The 20,663-nt window shown below is 42.8% G+C and overlaps 1 protein-coding gene across 1 annotated transcript in view; it reads right to left on the bottom strand.

Annotated features, from left to right (window-relative positions):
- The window catches only part of LOC126176735 (metabotropic glutamate receptor 4-like), an 848,202-nt gene that overhangs the window by 23,220 nt on the left and 804,319 nt on the right, over positions 1-20,663 (bottom strand). The window contains exon 13 of the mRNA XM_049923904.1: positions 4,641-4,770. Coding sequence (XP_049779861.1) covers positions 4,641-4,770 — 130 coding nt within the window. The remainder of the gene's footprint in view (positions 1-4,640; positions 4,771-20,663) is intronic.

The following is a 20,663-nucleotide window of genomic DNA, read 5'->3' as shown; positions in this document are numbered from 1 at the left end:
TTGCTGTCTCTTGCTTACTATCATCGACTTCTTCTGTACACAAAAGTAACTTAAGTAAGAGGGTGTTAAACTTAAAAAAAGAAGTTCCGACTCTTAGTTTCAAAGAAAATTGAAATTAGTACCATAACAGAAAGAATAGCAAAAGACCATTTCTCCCCGTAAGAAAGCAAGGGAATCTTTGTTTGAGTGGAAATAACAAAATTCATTAATGAAGATAGGACTGGCTGTTACCAGGCAGAGATGTTCTTTGACGCTAGTATTTAAGTGTGAGAAGTAATTAAAGTTCAAAGATTTCGTAATTTAGCATCAGGTCTGATACAATATTATCAGAAAATAATTAATAACCAAAGTCTAACAACTTTCAGAGCAGTTCCGTTTACCTTAAAGATAGGAAGCTGCGTGAACAAAACATACAGTCTGTAGCGAGAGAATATTACATCGCTGTCTGAGTCACCAGTTACATCTCTGGATATTAACTTATCGCCAAATATAACTTACAAAAATTGGGCTTCTTTAATAAACCAGGAACGTAAATCATTATTTACCTAATAACTAATGATAAAGTGTCTTAAGTGGTAGGTGATTGCTAGCCTTGTGATTAGTTAAGAGGTACACTGAGTCTACGACATTTTAACGCAGACAACGATGATAAAATGGATCAACGGCATATGTAGACGCATTTTCTGATAGTAGTTATTTCGGAGGTTTATTTATTGAAAAGATATAGTATGATAAGGAAATTTGTTGAAATGCACAACGTTTGCCAGACAAATGCAAATACCTACTGTGACGTTTACGTTGTGTTAATAACGACGGTGTAATGCGCGTATACTTGTTCATTATATGCAGAGAATTCGTTTTAATCAGTGATTATTATAATGGTACGCGTTACGTGTTTAAAGTTATAAAAGTAGCGTGTACACTGATTTACTGGCTTTAACTGTAATGTTGGACTCTTTTCCAAACTTGCGATTTTACTCGTACAAACAAAGCGTGCAAGAACTGATATCTCTAATCACTGCTGGCTGAGATGCGTGTGCGGAAATGACTGTTTGTACACCTTTAATAACCTAATAAACAAAATCGTCTTGAGCTGGAACTGAGTAACCTTAGACGAATAGTAAGGGCATTTGCACAGTAATAATTTCGTCGTGTGTAGCAATTATTAGCACACTGCGGCACATAGGAGGTACCACACACTCTGCTACTTAAATTATAAGTGGTATAAGGTTTATGTAATTAATTACTTTTTAAAGATAACTGCTGCCCGCATTCCATTCCAGATAAATCAGTAGAAGAAGTGGCTACCGACTAAGATCCTCTAGAGACTGAACAGAATGTGTTGGCCGCTTACACTACATGTTTACTTACAGTAATGCGCAAGAAGTGACGTTGTCTGCCAAAATTGTCACTTATGCACATTAACACGTGGAGCAACGACATTTTACTACACGAATACGTAAGTGTTGCTCCGTCACAATACAAATTCCTTTACTTTGTGAGGCTTCAATTAGAATTTGTACAGACCTCTGTGAGCAGATGCTGCTCACTCATCACTCTGAAGTGCTAAATGGCACAGCATTTTTTTTTTTTACTACTTTCAGAGGCCGCTCCTAACATGTCTACTTCGGCTAAAGCCAACCGATACGCTGCTGCCGAAGTAGGGGAAACAGATAAGCGCGTATGCTTTGTAGCCTTGCAGGTGCGTGGCACTCAATTGCCCACGGGCTGCAGCTTGCGATGCGCAGTCAATATTATCCGTGATGATTATAATCAAAGTTGTCGATTACAATCCGTTATCACGTTCCCCAACGTAAATCTTTTTCATTTGCTCTGTGGAAAGAATGCCTCATGGCTTCGCGTGATTTTTAGCTGCAAACTGAATGCCAGCATTATTTTATCAGCTATTCAATCACGTAAATTTACAGTTCCACAGCTAAATCAATGATCATCAATAACATTCAATATCTGATTAGCATTTTAGTTTTCGTTGTACGTAACCATATTCAATCGCTGCGGTAATACTTGGTGACTCTCATGTATATAGCATACACTTTCTCCATAGAAAACACGGAAAATCGATAGCTAAAAAGAAATGTAATTGCAAATGCCTTCCAATGCGTACTGGGCCCATTGCTGCCGCTAAGTTGTAACGTTGGGAACGAACGTCGCTCACGCGAATGCAGTGCTCTAACACGCGGTGTCCGGCGCTTTCCTTCTCACTATAGGCTCCACCTTAGTGCAGAGTACTGGACTGCGTCGTACATGAAACAGACTGTACACTTTCATATCAATAATTAGACATATATTTACTTCAAAATCTTTTTTCTGTTTCTTGAGTTGTTTCAGGAGCGTAAAAGCCATGTCTTGTCTACCACGTAGATCATTTTCAGTGTTTGATTCCGTACAATGATACGTAAAGGGCAAAGAAATTAGAATAATACACTATCATGGACAATGACAAAACTGAACTAATTAAAACAGAGGAGGGCAAAGAATAGGTGATGAACTACACCAAGGAAACGGCATTGCATTGGAGGAGACACAAGAAGCATTAGAGCAGATGAAAAACAGAAAAGCAGCAGGGCCCGATGGCACTAAATGGAATTCATCAAATGTGGAGGATTAATGTTAGAACTGTTGCATTTTAAATGAATATTGGTAAATGAAGACGATACATGTGGCGCAAATAATATCACTCTATGAAAAAGGCACTAGAGTTATTGAGGAAATTATAGAGGAATAAGTCTGTTGAACACTGGAAATAAATTTTAGCCACGAGTAATTAAAAACATCCTCAAAAGAAAAGCCTGACGCCCTCTTTCTGGATGGACAAAGTGGTTTTAGAAAAGGGCGATCATGCAGTGATAACATTGCAATAGTGCGGCAGATAGCTGAAAAGAGACGAGAAAATCATCTGGAGTCTGATATTGCATTTGTAGACTGTGAGAAAGCCTTCGGTAGAATGAATAGGTATACGCTGGGAGTATAATGGAAAATGATTTGATACAAATGATAAAGTTTCTGTTTGAATAAAATTTTAATTAATGTAGACAAAGCGGCTACAGAACCAGTAGCAGTTAAGAGTACGACAAGGGTGCAGTCTCTCACAGCCTTGTATATACAGGGTGTCCCAGCTAACTTTGCCACCTCATATATTTCCGAAATGAAACAAAATGTGAAAAATGTGATTGGCCAGTGACGCATCTTTGTCATGGGCTCACACAATGGGAAGGAATGTACAATCCTACAATCCCTAAAAGTAAACAAATTTAACTTTCAGCACAAAAGTTACGCTTTTTTAAATGGCACATGTATGGTTTTTTGAAAAGAAGAGATACAATTAGTGATAAGACTGTTTTACTGCTCTGAACCTTATACCTTCCGGGATACTTAGACTTTAAATAATAGAAACGATGTCACAATGTATGCTTTAATGCTCTAACGTCGTTAGCCTGGTTGCCTGCATTGACCTGAATCCTGATATAGGCAACCCTTGCTCTACGCATTGCAGCAGAAACTGTGAAGCCGTTGCTATCCTTCAAAGACTACCTATTTCAAAAGATAAGATGTTTACAAGAGAGAAAACAAATCTGCCATCGCGAATTGTACCTCTGGTTTTCATTTCTGTAGAGAAAACATACATGTGCCTTAAATAATAAAAAAAACTTAACTTTGTCATATTTTTCTGTTTACCGTCTTTCCCTTAGTTGCTCTTAGTTCGTGGTGGTATGCACCGTCTATGCAACTAAATGAAGGCAGTTTGTTTATTGCCAAACGCGTTTCGCTTCTTTTATTTGGGAAGCATCATCGGTGGCCTGAAATACATGTTTCCTTTTATACATACAATAAACGTATTATGTGGTAGTCGTGTTTTTCTCTTGGTTTTTAAGTTAGAAGCAACTTTTGTAGCACAAGTTCCGTAATGTGAGCTTCTCGTTCGGTGTTACTTACGATTTCCAGCGCTGTTAACTCGTGTATGGTCCTGGAGATGTATTTGTTCATTTCGATACTTCAACTGGCCGATTTCTGGCGTTCTTTCACCCACATTTCTCACATCGCATATATCACTTGCACTTCCCATTTTGTGACCAACGTATGTGTGTTTCCGATGTGTAGTGTTGCCGACTGTTGCTGTGTGTTGGTCCGTATTTTGTTTGTGTTGTGTCTGTGTGTGTGCGTGTGTGTGTGTGTGTGTGTATGTGTATGTGACAGTAAAACAGAGTTGTGACAGAATTACTAATTAATGTGGGCACAAGACAAATGGATAAGCTTATGGTACTACAAAAGTCTCATACCTTGTTATTTCACGAGTTACTGCGGATGGGATTGGATTCAAATGAGTACATGAGAACAAAATGTGATCATCAATAACTTTAGGCCAGCACGATAACTTCTCTACCCTTATTTGACCAAAAAATTGGAGACAGATTTCGTCTAACACTAGGATTCAAATCGAGTACCCGCAAAGCTAATGTCTCCAGGCTGAAGTTTACTAGTGACATTGACTGCGTAGAAGTTTTAGCAAGAGGTCACATGTATTTCTCAGGAATCTGTATCTTACTTTCTTTCTTTGACGCTAAAATTAGGTGCCGCCTGCGGTAATTTGGGAAACGGCAGTAACTGGAGAGCCTACTCACCGGAGTCGGTGGTCTGCGATGAAATGCCCGTCGGGTGCATCGGCGGCTTCTGGCCGCAGACGACGGCGGCCATCATGCTGCCTGTCTGCGTGGTTCCCGTGACGGCGGGGCTCTTGGCGCTGTACCGCACCTGCAGGCAGAAGCGGAGGGTTGTCAGTCCGCAATTCGGCTACTTCTTCCCATCTTCTAAGGTAGCTCTCAATCAAGTGACAATGCAGTTAGTTTTCGTTGTATGATATATACACTACTGACCATTAGAACTGCTACACCAAGAAGAAATGCAGATGATAAACGGGTATTCATTGGACAAATATATTATACTAGAACTGACATTTTCACGCAATTTGAGTGCACAGATCCTGAGAAATCAGTACCCAGAACAACCACCTCTGCCCGTAATAACGGCCTTGATGCGCCTGGGAATTGAGTCAACCAGAGCTTGGATGGCGTGTACAGGTACAGCTGCCCATGCAGTTTCAACATGATACCACAGCTCATCAAGAGTAGTGACTGGCGTATTGTGACGAGCCAGTTGCTCGGCCACCATTGACCAGACGTTTTCAATTGGTGAGAGATCTGGAGAATGTGCTGGCCAGGGCAGCAGTCGAACATTTTCTTATTCAGAATGGCCCGTACGGGACCTGCAACATGCGGTCGTGCATTATCCTGCTGAAATGTAGGGTTTCGCAGGGATCAAATGAAGGGTAGAGCCACGGGTCGTAACACATCTGAAATGTAACGTCCACTGTTCAAAGTGCCGTCAATGCGAGCAAGAGGTGACCGAGACGTGTAACCAACGGCACCCCATACCATCACGCCGGGTGATACGCCAGTATGGCGATGACGAATACACTCTTCCAATGTGCGTTCACCGCGATGTCGCCAAAAACGGATGCGACCATCATGATGCTGTAAACAGAACCTGGATTTATCCGAAAGAATGACGTTTTGCCATTCGTGCACCCAGGTTCGTCGTTGAGTACACCATCGCAGGCGCTCCTGTCTGTGATCCAGCGTCAAGGGTAACCGCAGACATGGTCTCCGAGCTGATAGTCCATGCTGCTGCAAACGTCGTCGAACTGTTCGTGCAGATGGTTGTTGTCTTCCAAACGTCCCCATCTGTTGACTCGGGGATCGACACGTGGCTGCACCATCTGTTACAGCCACGCGCATAAGATGCCTGTCATCTCGACTGCTAGTGATACGAGGCTGTACGAGGCTGTTGGAATCCAGCACGGCGTTCCGTATTACACTTCTGAACCCACCGATTCCATATTCTGCTAACAGTCGTTGGATCTCGACCAATGCGTGCAGCAATGTTGCGATACGATAAACCGCAATCGCGATAGGCTACAATCCGACCTTTATCAAAGTAGGAAACGTGATGGTACGCATTTCGCCTCCTTACACGAGGCATCACAACAACATTTCACCAGGCAACGCCGGTCAACTGCTGTTTGTGTATGAGAAATCGGTTGGAAACTTTCCTCATGTCAGCACGTTGTAGGTGTCGCCACCGGCGTCAACCTTGTGTGAATGCTCTGAAAAGCTAATCATTTGCATATCATAGCATCTTCTTCCTGTCGGTTAAATTTCGCGTCTGTAGCACATCATCTACGTGGTGTAGCAATTTTAATGGCCAGTAGTGTACATGTACAAATATCATTTGTGGATATATACTGCCTGACAAAATAGTGAAGCTCTCGGAAGGGTAAGAGCAAATGAAATGGAACTTCACGAGCTGATATGGTATGTGCTGTTATTTAATTGATTACAAAATCGAGTCATATTTATAAAGATCCTAGCAGTATGAGGTGGCTTATCAGTTTGATGTTGCACCGCCTTTGGCCTAGATGCATGTACTGGTTTGGTATGGAAGTGTGTCAGAAAGCCATTGTACTCTCTCCTGAGGGAAGATGGCCTGCAACTGTTGTAGCTAGTCCTTGATACCCGAGGCACTTGCACTGGGACGAAGTTGACGTCTGATCTAGTCGACCACATGGACTACCGGGGACAGATATGACGATCTTATGTGGCCCCGGTAGTGCCTCAACAATAGGCAGACAGTTAATAGAGACACGTTGCCTGTGTGGAAGAACATGTCCTGTTGAAAAATAGTATCACGATTCTGTCACATGAGAGACAATACATGAGGTGGACAGTTGAAAGTGACGCACTGCTGTGCTGTCACTTCTTCTTTTTCTCCTTCTTTTAGTGTTCAACTCTGAGGTTGGTCTGCAACAGAGCGCCATTCCTCTCTTCTGTCTGCCTTCCTCTTCATTTCCAAGTACGTGTTACATCCAATATCATTCATGATCTGTTGCATGTATGATATCCTTGGTCGCCCCCGCCGATTCCTTAGGATGTGCCCTGCAAGTTCCTCTTCTTTTTGGATATGCCTTCTAAGAAATCTGGTTTCCTGTACTCTTCCAAGCACCTCTTCATTTTTTACTTTGTGTATCCAGCAGATCTTCGTCATCGTTCTATAGCATCACATCTCCAGGGCCTCTAGCCGCCTTCTCTCTTCTCTTACCATTGTCCAAGTTTCACATCCGTGTAGGGCCACACTCCAAACGAAAGCTTTCGTGACACGTTTCCTTATTGTCGACCGATGTTCTTGCTGGTGTGTAAGTTCCTCCTCAGATTAAATGCAATTTTGGCCTGTTGTCTTCTGCTCACAATTTCTTTCCGGCTTTTATCATTCCTTGTGATTTTGCTTCCCAGGTAGGTAAATTCCTGTATCACTTCCAGCTCCTCACTTCCAATTCTCATTCTCAGAGGTTCATATTCTGTTTCTGTACTGCATATCATCACTTTAGTCTCTGTCTTGTTTATTCTCATTCAATACTGATTGCATAGAATCCTGTCCAGTGTTCTAAGGACTTCCTCTAGATCTTCTTTCGTCTCCGTGAGTATAGCAATATCATCTGCATAACGTAGTATGTCCCATTAATTTTGATTTCTACGTCAGTAGTTTCTCGAACTTGGTCGTCACAGTTCCCTTAATCAGGACCAGTAGTGAGCTGAAGTCGTCGTACCCCTAGCACCCTTCACCATGATGCCAGGTGTAACACCATTCAGCGTTTTAAACACCTTGGAAGAACCACATCTCGCCCAGGTCGCCCCCACTATCCGGGGTAGTGCAGAACCGACCGCGATTCATCTCTGAACACAATGCGACGCCATTTATCAGCAGTCCATGCTTCCCGGTGACGGCACCACTCAAAATGCAGCCGTTTGTGTTGTGGCGTTAACGGCAGCCTACGCTTGGCGTGGTAATTCCCTAGTCCGGCTACTGCTAGTCTCCAGCCAGTGACGCGGGATGACACAGAATGTTGCAAGGAGGCCATTACTTGTTCACGGACAACAGGCGCAGATGTGGAGGGGTTACGATGCGCTTGGCGCACAATGCAGAGATCCTTCCTTGTGGTGGTCAGACTTGGTCGACCAGAATCTAAATGGCGCATACGTCTGCCCTCATTACCCATACCGTCACTGTCATATCTCAATGCCCCACAAAGCTGGGTATTACACGGTTAGACCAGCCAGCCAAATGGAGACCCATCCTTCTATAGCATCACATCTCCAGGGCCTCTAGCCGTCTTCTCTCTTCTCTTCCCATTGTCCAAGTTTGAAATCTGTATAGAGCCACACTCCAAACGAAAGCTTTCATGATACGTTTCCTTATTTTCAGACTGATGTTTTCGCTGGTGTGTAAGTTTCTCCTCAGACTAAATGCAGTTTTGGCTTCTTGTATTCTGTTCGCAATTTCTTTCCGGCTTCTACCATCCCTTGTGATTTTGCTTCCGACTTAGATAAATTCTGCTTTCATTTCCAGCTCTTCACTTCCAATTCTCATTCTCAGACGTTCATATTCTGCCTCTGTACTGCATACCATCACTTTAGTCTTTTTCTTGTTTATTCTCATTCCATACTCTGTTTGCTGCTGAAACGCCCTCTCAGACGAATATGCGGCGGCGCCTCTGTGCCCTTACGGGATCATTCAACATATAACGCAGTTCACGTCCCTTGTATACCTCACCAGGCCAGATAACACCGCTAAACATTAGCAACACTAATGAGCTCTGGTGGCCATTCTACCTGTCATAGAGAAACGCAGCTCTAATCATTTACATGCCCACTGATGTTGTGTACGCATACGAAGTTACTTTGGCATCTGACTAGGTCTTCTGGGTACTTCATTTTTTTGGTCAGTCAGTACAAATGAGTGTAGAGAAAAGTGTCCAGTAGCTTGCCAGATTATACTGCAGACGGTGATCGTCGATGGAGGCTTTACGTTTCTTTTGTTTGGAAACTACTAGCTGCCGCACAAGTACTGAGAGACAATCACCAGTGAGACGCTGTAGTTCAAATGGCTCTGAGCACTATGGGAATTAACATATGAGGTCATCAGTCCCCTAGAACTTAGAAATACTTAAACCTAACTAACCTAAGGACATCGCACACATCCAAGCCCGAGGCAGGATTCGATCCTGCGACCGTAGCGGTCGCGCGGTTCCAGACTGAAGCGCCTAGAACCGCTCGGCCACACCGGCCGGCAGACGCTGTAGTCAAGGTAGCGTTTGGACACTGTTGGATTTTGAAATACAACCTGCTACATGTATACTGTCGGACGTAAAGTGCTACATCGTAAACATCTTGCCATCTTGACTGAACACAACTAAACTGATACTCCAGTATTTTCAAGAATTTGGGGTGCGTTCATCGATATTTCATTATTGCTTTACATTGCTTTCAGTAGACGCACTGCCATTGCTACAGATGAAGAATGGTGTGAATATTTGATGGTTACCTGTCGTGTCTAAAATTATTGAAACTTTTCAAACAGAAATTGCGGAACAATGTGCTCAGAGGACATGTCCACCATATTACGAGGTGCATTCAAGTTCTAAGGCCTCCGACTTTTTTTTCTAATTAACTACTCACCCGAAATCGATGAAACTGGCGTTACTTCTCGACGTAATCGCCCTGCAGACGTACATATTTTTCAAAACGCTGACGCCATGATTCCATGGCAGCGGCGAAGGCTTCTTTAGGAGTCTGTTTTGACCACTGGAAAATCGCTGAGGCAATAGCAGCACGGCTGGTGAATGTGCGGCCACGGAGAGTGTCTTTCATTGTTGGAAAAAGCCAAAAGTCACTGGGAGCCAGGTCAGGTGAGTAGGGAGCATGAGGAATCACTTCAAAGTTGTTATCACGAAGAAACTGTTGCGTAACGTTAGCTCGATGAGCGGGTGCGTTTTCTTGGTGAAACAGCACACGCGCAGCCCTTCCTGGACGTTTTTGTTGCAGTGCAGGAAGGAATTTGTTCTTCAAAACATTTTCGTAGGTTGCACCTGTTACCGTAGTGCCCTTTGGAACGCAATGGGTAAGGATTACGCCCTCGCTGTCCCAGAACATGGACACCATCATATTTTCAGCACTGGCGGTTACCCGAAATTTTTTTGGTGGCGGTGAATCTGTGTGCTTCCATTGAGCTGACTGGCGCTTTGTTTCTGGATTGAAAAATGGCATCCACGTCTCATCCATTGTCACAACCGACGAAAAGAAAGTCCCATTCATGCTGTCGTTGGGCGTCAACATTGCTTGGCAACATGCCACACGGGCAGCCATGTGGTCGTCCGTCAGCATTCGTGGCACCCACCTGGATGACACTTTTCGCATTTTCGGTCGTCATGCAGGATTGTGTGTACAGAACCCACAGAAATGCCAACTCTGGAGGCGATCTGTTCAACAGTCATTTGGCGATCCCCCAAAACAATTCTCTCCACTTTCTCGATCATGTCGTCAGACCGGCTTGTGCGAGCCTGAGGTTGTTTCGGTTTGTTGTCACACGATGTTCTGCCTTCATTAAACTGTCGCACCCACGAACGCACTTTCGTCACATCCATAACTCCATCACCACATGTCTCCTCCAACTGTCGATGAATTTCAATTGGTTTCACACCATGCAAATTCAGAAAACGAATGATTGCACACTGTTCAAGTAAGGAAAACGTCGCTATTTTAAGTATTTAAAACAGTTCTCATTCTCGCCGCTGGCGGTAAAATTCCATCTGCCGTACGGTGCTGCCATCTCTTGGACGTATTGACAATGAACGCGGCCTCATTTTAAAACAATGCGCATGTTTCTATCTCTTTCCAGTCCGGAGAAAAAAAATCGGAGGCCTTAGAACTTGAATGCACCTCGTAACAGATTACAGTTGGATGTAATGCAGTGACAGTAGAACGAGTGGAATCAGGACGAGAGAGGAGGCACGAGTCCTTCCAGAAGAACTACACCATGGGAAGACTGTAGGGCTGTTCGACTGTCTGACGATTAGACGGATCTGGGCGAACGTTAGGGGCAGTGTGTCATCACACACCTTCAAGAAAAGACTACTAAAATCTGGGTTGAGATTTCGAGAGGCATGCCTCGTTTACCGATGTCACCATACACAAACCTTTGAATTTCCAAGTTGTTGAATAATCACCACACTCCCATTTCTGAGGGAGGTAATGCGACACAAATCGTCTGCAGTCACCCGACGTCGCAACGAATGACGTCATCGACCCGATGAATGTTGGGTGGAGTCGCAGCAGTCACCAGTTTGCATGGTACAGAGCTAGAGCTATGTAGGACATTAACTGGCACCCTGTGGTGTTCAGCGATGAGTCTTGCTTCCACCTGTAGCACTCAGGACAACGCCATCGCTGCGTAGACGACGTGGTGAATGGTTAAAGGAAGCAGTGATTATTGGTATCCATACCTCTCCACCTCTTCGAATTAGGTAAGACAACAGGACTGATTTGGTAATTGTTGAAGAGAGGCTGGATGCTTGACGATATGTGGTAAAAAAGGTAAACCGAGTTGTCATACCTTCATGATCAGAGTACCAAATTGCGTATTCCACTAGGACAATGCGACACTCTACGCTTCAGTCCACTTCACGTACTGCTGGGGGAATGTACGCATCCTTGAGTGGCCAGCGCGTTACCACGATTTATTACCCACAGAACAAGTCTGTGAGGTCTCCCGGCAGCAATCTTCTTGACTGACTTTGCATGTGTTTCAGGCATGTTAAAAATTCCTCATGATGACAATTGGAGGCTGTTTGCTTCCATGTCACAGAGAGTACAAGAATGTAATAATGCCTGTCGTGACTGCAAAACATATTTATTTTGATGATGGACATCAGTTCCGGCTGCAATGAAAATTTAACCATTAAATACCCGTTTTGGTTATGTGATGAACATCTTGACAAAGTGTGATAAATATCGATCTGGTAATTCATGGTGTAAAAATTTCCTTCAGTAGAAGCCTAGGAAAACGAGACTGCGAAAAAACAGCAGGTGTTGGAATATCATCAGGACACTCAGGCGTGAGTGCTAATTGTAGAAGCAGGAGACATCTTACCGAAAACCATCGTGAGTGACAGTCAAACATGGTGTTTTCTCTGTCAATCCCACTTGAACCATAAGTCACCTGAAAGGAATATAAGAACGTCTGGGAAGGAAACATTTCGATTGGAAAAAGTTATCGGAAAGTGAAGCTGGAGATGTTTTTTGTTTTTGTATACTAGAAAGAAAACGTCATCTGGACAGCCTCCGCCATCCACTTAACACTACAAAAGGAAATGTGGAGAAAAATGGGCAGCAAATAATTAGATTTCATGGAAATATAGTGTCCAGGCACACTAGTCATTGCTAGTTATAAATTACCACCACGACGAAATGCTATTGCATTAAAACGTCTATTATGTCTTTGTCTTGAAACCTGTGTACAACTTAGGACGAAGAATACTCCAGGTTGTGTTAGATTCGAGTATGGAGTGAGGGAGAAGCCTCCCCGAGCGCACTAGTCTGTTGTTAACGTATTCTTATGATTCCTTTCCTTTTTTTGTCCGTGTATTTTATACTGATTGCCTTGTACAAAGATATTGTGCACAGTATATAAAATTGTTTAATTTATTTGATAATAAAAAAGCTACTGATGGTCAGAAGAATAGCTAATACTGTTTCTCAGTAACGTTTTTACTCGTCCCATTAATTTTCTGTGAGGCACTTTATCTACTCTTGATTAGCGAGTGGAATGCACTAGCGTAGCCTGGCCACTAATAAATTTGTATTTACTAGCCAAACATCTGAAATGTCATGAGTAGTTACAGTTCAACTGTACAATGACTTGGGATTCCCGATGCGACATAACGTGTTGCTATACCTTTTAGACTGTATATTTGTATACAATGTATTTTAACATATTGATACTTTACAGTTTGGCTGTTTAATGGATGGCTTGTGACAATGATGCTTTGACCGCCAGTGATATTTTTATTCCATTTTATTGCTGTGCCTGTAGTTCATTGCGAGTTCCCATCTGGCGAGCATGTTGCGTGAGCGCATGTCTACATTTGGTAATGTTTTCCCTAGTGAGCTGTAATTCTTTGCATAATTAAATTGCTTAGATTGTGTAAAGAGACTATGTAATCATCTAACATCGGTGTTTGTTTTAATGAAGCATCGTTTTCCATTACAATTTTTTATTTGGCGTGTAAGCAAAAGAATTCCGTATTATCTTCTACGTGTCTTTTATAACTAAGTTATTTGTATACTTGAGCATGAGCAATGTACTTCCTTGAAATCATGTAAGCTGACGTGCATCGGCGACGTGGACATGCGCTCCTTGCCGCTGCACGTCAGTATAAGTCTCTCTTCATGTGCAGTATGTACGCTTCAATGGTGCTTTTTAATACCACAGTGTTATTTGTTTGACGAAGTCGAAGTGGGTGATTTTGACAGCACCATGACATGTAATGGCGTGATATGTGTAATAAAACTCTGGTAGGTATATATTGAACAGTTTTTATGGTGTCTTCTGCTTTACATTGGTATGGTTAGGAGCGCGTTTGTAAATTAGGCTACCTCTAAGTGGTTATATTTTTCTAGTCCTGACGATAGTCTTTACTGACTGAAATTAAAAACCTGATTACAAATACATTGTGATCCAAGACTGGAATTATAATAAAGCAAATATTTTCATGGATCGCTGAAAACTTTTTCGTAACTTTGTCGCAACGCAACTTATAAAGTTAGAATTTCAGTAACGAATTAAGTAATACATTGGCCAATATTTACCGTCCAGCGTATTTGTTAATACTTATCCTGTAATGTGTTGATCTGTAAGTTGACTCTACTCGTCAGAAGCAATATCATTAAAAGACGACACCAATCTTCCAGAAGCCATATAACTTATACATTTTTAAAAAGTTTTATTCAAAAACAAAAAATTTTAGATCGACTGCTATGGGAAACTGATATATCGGTTTTATACCCTGCTACGAGTAAAAAATTAAAGCATCTGCTATAACCGAAATCAAACAAGTACCGAAAAATAACGGTTCTTCAGAACTAAAATTAGGTACCCGTTTTAACTGGGCGGTTTTTCCCATTTTTACTATGAAGTGAGACGAATTTTGTCAACGTTCTCAATATACGCTACTCTGCAAAACTCAACGACGAGATAAATAAAGTAACATAACATATTAACTACTCGGTGGTTGGTTGGTTGGGGAGGGGGGGGAGGACAAACAGCAAGGTCATCGATCCCTTCGGATTAGAGAAGGGTGGGAAGGAAGTCGGCCGTGCCCTTCCCAAGAAACCACCCCTGCATTTTCCTGAAGCGATTTACGGAAATCACGGAAAACCCCAAATCGGGATGGCTGAACGCGGGTGTGAACCGTCGTCCTTCCGAATGAGAGTTCAGTAGGCTCGGTGGAAATAAAATGAAAGTGTGGGAACATGTTGCCAGAGGTCTGCCAGTCGTGTACAGAAGCTGGACGTCACATGGCGCGAGGTCAGCGTGATTCTAGCGCCAAATGGGACTGGCCTTGCAATACGAGACAGTTGAAGGAACTGGAAAAGATAGTGTGTGTTAATCAGCGAGCAGTTAAGGTGCGCTGTGGTGGTGTTCTTCATTACAACATCGCCCGGAGATGTTTGGATGACTTCACACGGTGAAGAATCATCGGGAAACTGGAAGAAGAACGATGTGTGGCGATTGTAGCCCAGCATTGCTCACAGCATTGTTTCACGTGCTTGGGAAGCGTTCCAGACCACATGCACTGTTGCCCGAAGGGAGGAGATGGTCGGCCACGGCCAGCAACAGCAGCAGATGACCGCTACGTTGTGCAACAGGCAAGAAGGAGCCCACATCAAACATTGGTGCAATTGCAACCCCATTTGAGAGGACCGCAAAGCACGCAGTTTCACCTTCCACAGTGGCACGGCGACTGCATGGGTGTCATCACTTTGCTCGAAGACCAGCACGTTGTGTTCCGTCGACACATGCACATCGGCTGCATAATTTGGCACCGTGCCAAGAGCACAGGGACTGAACCAACAAGGAGTGGGGTCGTGTGCTCTTCTCGGATGAAAACAGGTTCAGACTGAGTAGTGATTCTGGATGTACTGCATGGGTGAGAAGAGGGAACACGTAATGCACCCACGATCGTTTGGGTGATTCAGACGTTATAGTGTGTTGGTGGCATACTGTTGAATCCGCGTTCTCATCTCCAAAACTTTGAGTACAGTAGATTCACCAGTAAACGTTATTGTGACACTGTACTTCTTCTCCACGTGCGTCTTTCCGACGGTGCATTTGACCCTGTCTTCATTTTTGTGGATGACAATGGTTAGACCGCATGGAACTGCGCTGGTGGAGGAGTTCTTGCACTGAGAGGATATTCAGCCTGCCCGTTCCCCCGCCTTCAGTCGCACTGAGCACATGCGGGATGCATTGGGGAGCTGTATTTCAGTACGTCCACACGCACCGACGGCCACGCAGCAGTTGTCAACTGCAGTGGTGAGAGCATTGAACACCCTACCACAAGAACTGCGTACCAGGCTTGTAGTTAGCATGAGAGTAGGTTGCAGAGCATGCATCGTCATCGATTGTGACCACACACTCTATTGAGAACCATGTCCTCTCTTTTGTAATGTCCAGGGGACCATCATAAATCGTGGAGAGTTCAGTATGTAATTTCTATTCGTCTCACTGCGTGTTTCTCCCACTTACCTCCAGTACTGTACCATAGCAGATCTTTCTATGTATGGTCCAAGTTTCATCGAGCTACGTTAGTTGGCAGGGTCACGTCATGCGAAAGTTACTGTCGACCCTAAGTTTTGCACACCAATGCGTTTTGATTTCAAAATTAGGTTTCTTTGCTTAAAATGTTTCTTGGAATTTTTGAGAGATGAATGTATATCTCCAGTAAGATATTCACATAACTGCCTTTTAATGTCTAGGATTCCCATTTAATTACTTTTGAATGCATTATGGGAACAGCAGTGATCAATGTCTTGTAAATAATTACTATTAAAAACAGTCTTGATCACGATTTATTTAACAAGGTGACCGGTTTCGACCACTACTGTGGTCATCTTCAGACCATTGAGTAGGAACCCCTTTCTGTTGTGATTCTCCAACAGAAAGGGGTTCCTACTCAATGGTCTGAAGATGACCACAGTAGTGGTCGAAACCGGTCACCTTGTTAAATAAGTCGTGATCAAGACTGTTTTTAATAGTAATTATTCCCATTTAAGTTCTCCGAGGACCTTTTCAAGAACTGCCTGTTACGATCCTAGTAAAGTACCTAACAAATTCCACCTGACAAATGTACGTCTTCCGTACACAATCCGGACTACCGATATCAAATTTTCATTCCATTTCATATTGGTTTTTAAATTTACAGCTATTTTAACATGACTGGCTTCACAAATCAACTACTAATTCTGTAAGCTAATAATGTCAACTATGTCTCGTTTTTGTATCCTTTACCTTGCATTTATCGATGTTTAAGGTGGTATAACACGCAAAATCGTACTACTTACTGTTACTGTGCCTAAATCAGAACCTGAATTCCAGACTGAAATTTTCACTCTGCAGCGGAGAGAGCGCTGACATGAAACTTCCTGGCAAATTAAAACTGTGTATTGGACCGAGACTCGAACTCGGGATCTTTCCCTTTCGTGGGCAAGTGCTCTAACCTTTTCCTTTCTTTGCATTTTGTTCCTTATTGTTCGTTGTTTGGTAGCAGCGGACGTCACATGACATCCGTTGAAGTTCGTTGTTTATTCCTCCACTCAGTTTTTTTTTTTTTTTTTTTTTTTTTTTTTTTTTTTTTTTTTTTTTTTTTTTTTACAGAGAGCAGCCTGCTCCCTGACCCAACACGCTGAGTTACCGTGCCGGCACGCCAGCTGAGCTACCCATGACGACTCACGACCCATTTTCACAGCTTTAATTCCTACCTACCTCCTCTGTGGCTAAGCCATGTCTGGACAATATTCTTTCTTCCAGGAATGTTAGTTCTGCGAGATCTGCAGGAGAGTTTCTGTGAAGTTTGGAAGGTAGCAGACGAGGTACTGGCGGAAAAAAAGCTGTGAGGAGGGGTTGTGAGTTGTGCTTGGGTAGCTCAGATGGTGCCGGCACGGTAGCTCAGCGTGATCGGTCAGAGGGCTGCGTGCTCTCTGTAGTAAAAAAACTGAGTCAAGGAATCAACGGTCAACTTGAACGGATGTCTTGTGACGTCCGCTCAGACTAAACGCAACGAACTACATCGAAAAAAAAAAAGTCGAGTTCGAGAGTCTCGGTCCAGCTCACAGTTTTAATCTGCCAGGAAGTTTCAGAACCTGAATTTTCTCACAAAGTAGTATATTGATAATTGTAAACCAATGTTGAACTAACGTGCGGAGAGCTTTTAATTCTTTTTATTTACTCTTTATTGCCTTCTTTCTCTAAGAGACGACATGGCTACCGTAGGTCTATATCAACCATGGGTTAAAACAGTTTAAAAGTCATGCATATAGGTATTCACATACTGGCACGGAAATTTTGTGATACGTTACATTACGTTGATGATGTGCATTCCTTTACGATCAATAGCGTTGTTATAGTACGAATGCCTGGTACTCTTAGGTTAGAGTTTTTGGTGGGAATGTTACATAAGGAGGATGTGTGACTTACGTGTAGGAAAGTGTAATAGAGGGCAAGTAGATAGAAGATGGGCAAGATAGCAAGTAGACAAGGAAAAAAAAGTGCCTTTTCTTGGGGCGGGACGGGTAGGGTAGGACAGGGCAGACATCACAGATTACACAGTTTATGGGGTTGATTTGTGTGTCTGAGAGAGGAGGCGTTTGATTCTCAAAGATGGGGGGTACAGTAAGGTGTTTGGTGAAGCTGTTACAGTTTTTAGACATGTGGGATCTCGACCAGCTGATACAGACTACAAGTGGGAGAAGATAGTTACGGAAAGCAAGGCGGAGACCAAGTCGTTCTTCGATATGAAGGAGGCAGCGTTCTAAGCATCTTAAGTTTTTATGTTATGGACTGTCAGGTAGAGGTCTAGGTAGGTTTTGTAGGGTTGATGCTTATACCAGGAGGTATAGTTTTTGGAGTTATTGGACAGATGACTGCAATGAACGAGAGAGTGGCAGAATACCTTGATCAAAATGTACGAGTAATTTAAAATGGAATAAAAACACTTTGAAACAATATTTTTGCAGTGTAGAAGTAGATTTCACACTTGTTAAAGGTTGTGCACTATATACGTGATAATTTCCAGTAAATTATACTTAAAGTCGTATCGCACAATTTTAAAGGGGCTACGAAAAAGCAAAATGAAAACGAAAAATATCGATTTTTTTAAGATTCAGCTCTGTTGGAGGGAATCTTGAACTATTTGATTCAAGACACTTGTAGCGTGTCTTTGACACTGAAAGGTTTCAAAAGGTCTTTCTAAGTTGGTTATTCATATAATAAGTTATTTATTGAATATACTGTAATTCAATAGAAAGAGCTCAAGAACTTCTAAAACTTTCAGAAAATCACGTTTTAAAGTTGGAGATTCCTAGTTTTCACAAAAATGATTCGCATTTCATGTGCTATCAGGATATAAAACAGAAAAATCTATATCTGACTTACAAAAATTTAATTCTTGTGACTAGTGCACCTCCTATAACAACTCAACCGTCATCGTACCTATCCCTAGCCACTAAAGACAGTCTACGAACACGTATGTAATTATGGCTTCATATTCAAACTCAACTAGTACGTGATTCCTGTCAGTTTCTTCTCCTGGTGTCACCAAAGTTTTCCCTCTGTCAGTACTACAAAACTTACACCACATCACCCTTTCGCCCCACCAGATATGTTCAGTTATATGCTCAGCATGGAATCCGGAAGGGCATTTATGTGCAGCTATTTATCACACATCCTAAGATGAACCGTAATTTGTGAAGACTGATTTATTGAACATCGTACTTGAACGAAGGATGTAGCAGACTAAAGAATTAGTAGCTAAATACAGGAAAAATTACAAAGGACCCTTGCCCGACCACAGTGGATAAGTGCAATTTTTACTCTATTTATTTTATGTTTTTGAATAGTTTGAGGTGACTTGAAAAGGGTATAAAAGTCAAAAATGAATTTTCAATGATAATTTTAGTATTTCGCTAACCTTACTGTCTTGTTGCGTCGATGTTTTGGAGTGGAATAGATATTGGAAATTCCTTCATGTGAAACGGTTATTATTCGCTGCCTCTAGGCGCCGTATTTATGCACACGCATCGGAAGTACGGAAATCATGATTCATTGGCATTCACTGGTACGCTGAAACCGGCAATCTCCCCTGTACAATTACTAATTTCATTTGCTTTCTTAGAGGCGCAGTATAACCTCACCAAAGGCTGCTACGACAGTTAATGATATTATTAGGTGCTCCTAATTATACAGCTTATAAATTTTATCAGAATATAAAGATATACCGTCCATACAGGAATCATCGACTGCGAATGTTTCAAGAAAGTTGTAATGAACATGGTTTAGCAGTCAGAGAACTTTGGGAATACAGGGTGGAGAAAATTTGATTTACGGAATTTTAGCCCTGTATAGCTGATGCCGGTAGGAACCAAAACTACTAATGTTGTGTAGGTCGACAACGCACCGTTTTTAAACTACGAAAACTTGGCGCCACGAGCTCCTATTGGCCGTGAGATTGCCCTGTTGCCGTTCGTCGGTCGTCGGTTGACAGGCAGCGCTATGGTTGTCGATTCACACATACAAATGTCCCTTTCCCCGTCACTGCCCCAACGTGATACGCACACGTGCCGAATAGGTCTAGCTGTTTGTCTCCACCTCACGTCAGAGGCATTCACACGTAAGCTTCGCTCGAAACACACACGCGTCACCTGCGATTTAGTCACACAGTAAGGATGGCAGCACAGTATTCGTTTGAAGAACACCGAGATATAGTTTTTATTTATGGACTAGCCGATGGTAATGCGCATGAAGCTCGACTGTTATACAAGGAACGGTACCCAGCAAGACGCCATCCACACCAGCAAACGTTTACAGCAATTCACTGGCCACTTTGGCGAAACAGGTTAGTTAGCGGGATATCATGGTGTTGCTGGAAGACTCTGAACACGACGGGATGCTGCATTTGAAGGGACTGTTCTGGAGCGCTGCGAGGAAGCACTTACGACAAGTACTCGAGCGGCTGGACGCAAGGGTGTCACTCATCGGTTAATCTGGGAGGTTTTGAGGGATGACGGCCAGCATCCATTTAGTTTCTACCCTGTATATACAGGAGATGGGCAAACACGTGAAAACACTAGATACACAACACATTACCATGCCTAGGGGCAGAAAACCCCATGGCATTCAGAACAGCTTTCAACTTTCTAGGATTGGGTAAATACCGGTCCTGTATGGTTTTCAAGGGAATCTTATACCATTTTTCCTGAAAAATAGTGATAAGCTCATGTAACTATGATGAAGGTGGATAGCTATCACGCACCCGTCTCTCCAAAGTAGGCCACAAAGCTCAATAATATTTGATATCTGGTGACTGGTGGCCAGGGGAGATACAAAAATTCATTGTCGTGCTCGCAATACCAGTTCTGGGCTATGAGAGCTGTGTGAACAGCAACATTATCGTCTTGGGACACAGAATGACTATTGGGGGA

The sequence above is a fragment of the Schistocerca cancellata genome, chromosome 3 (assembly GCF_023864275.1).
Source record: "Schistocerca cancellata isolate TAMUIC-IGC-003103 chromosome 3, iqSchCanc2.1, whole genome shotgun sequence".
NCBI lineage: Eukaryota > Metazoa > Arthropoda > Insecta > Orthoptera > Acrididae > Schistocerca > Schistocerca cancellata.
The sequence above is the reverse complement of the archived record's forward strand: the minus strand, read 5'-3'. Positions and strand labels throughout refer to the sequence as shown.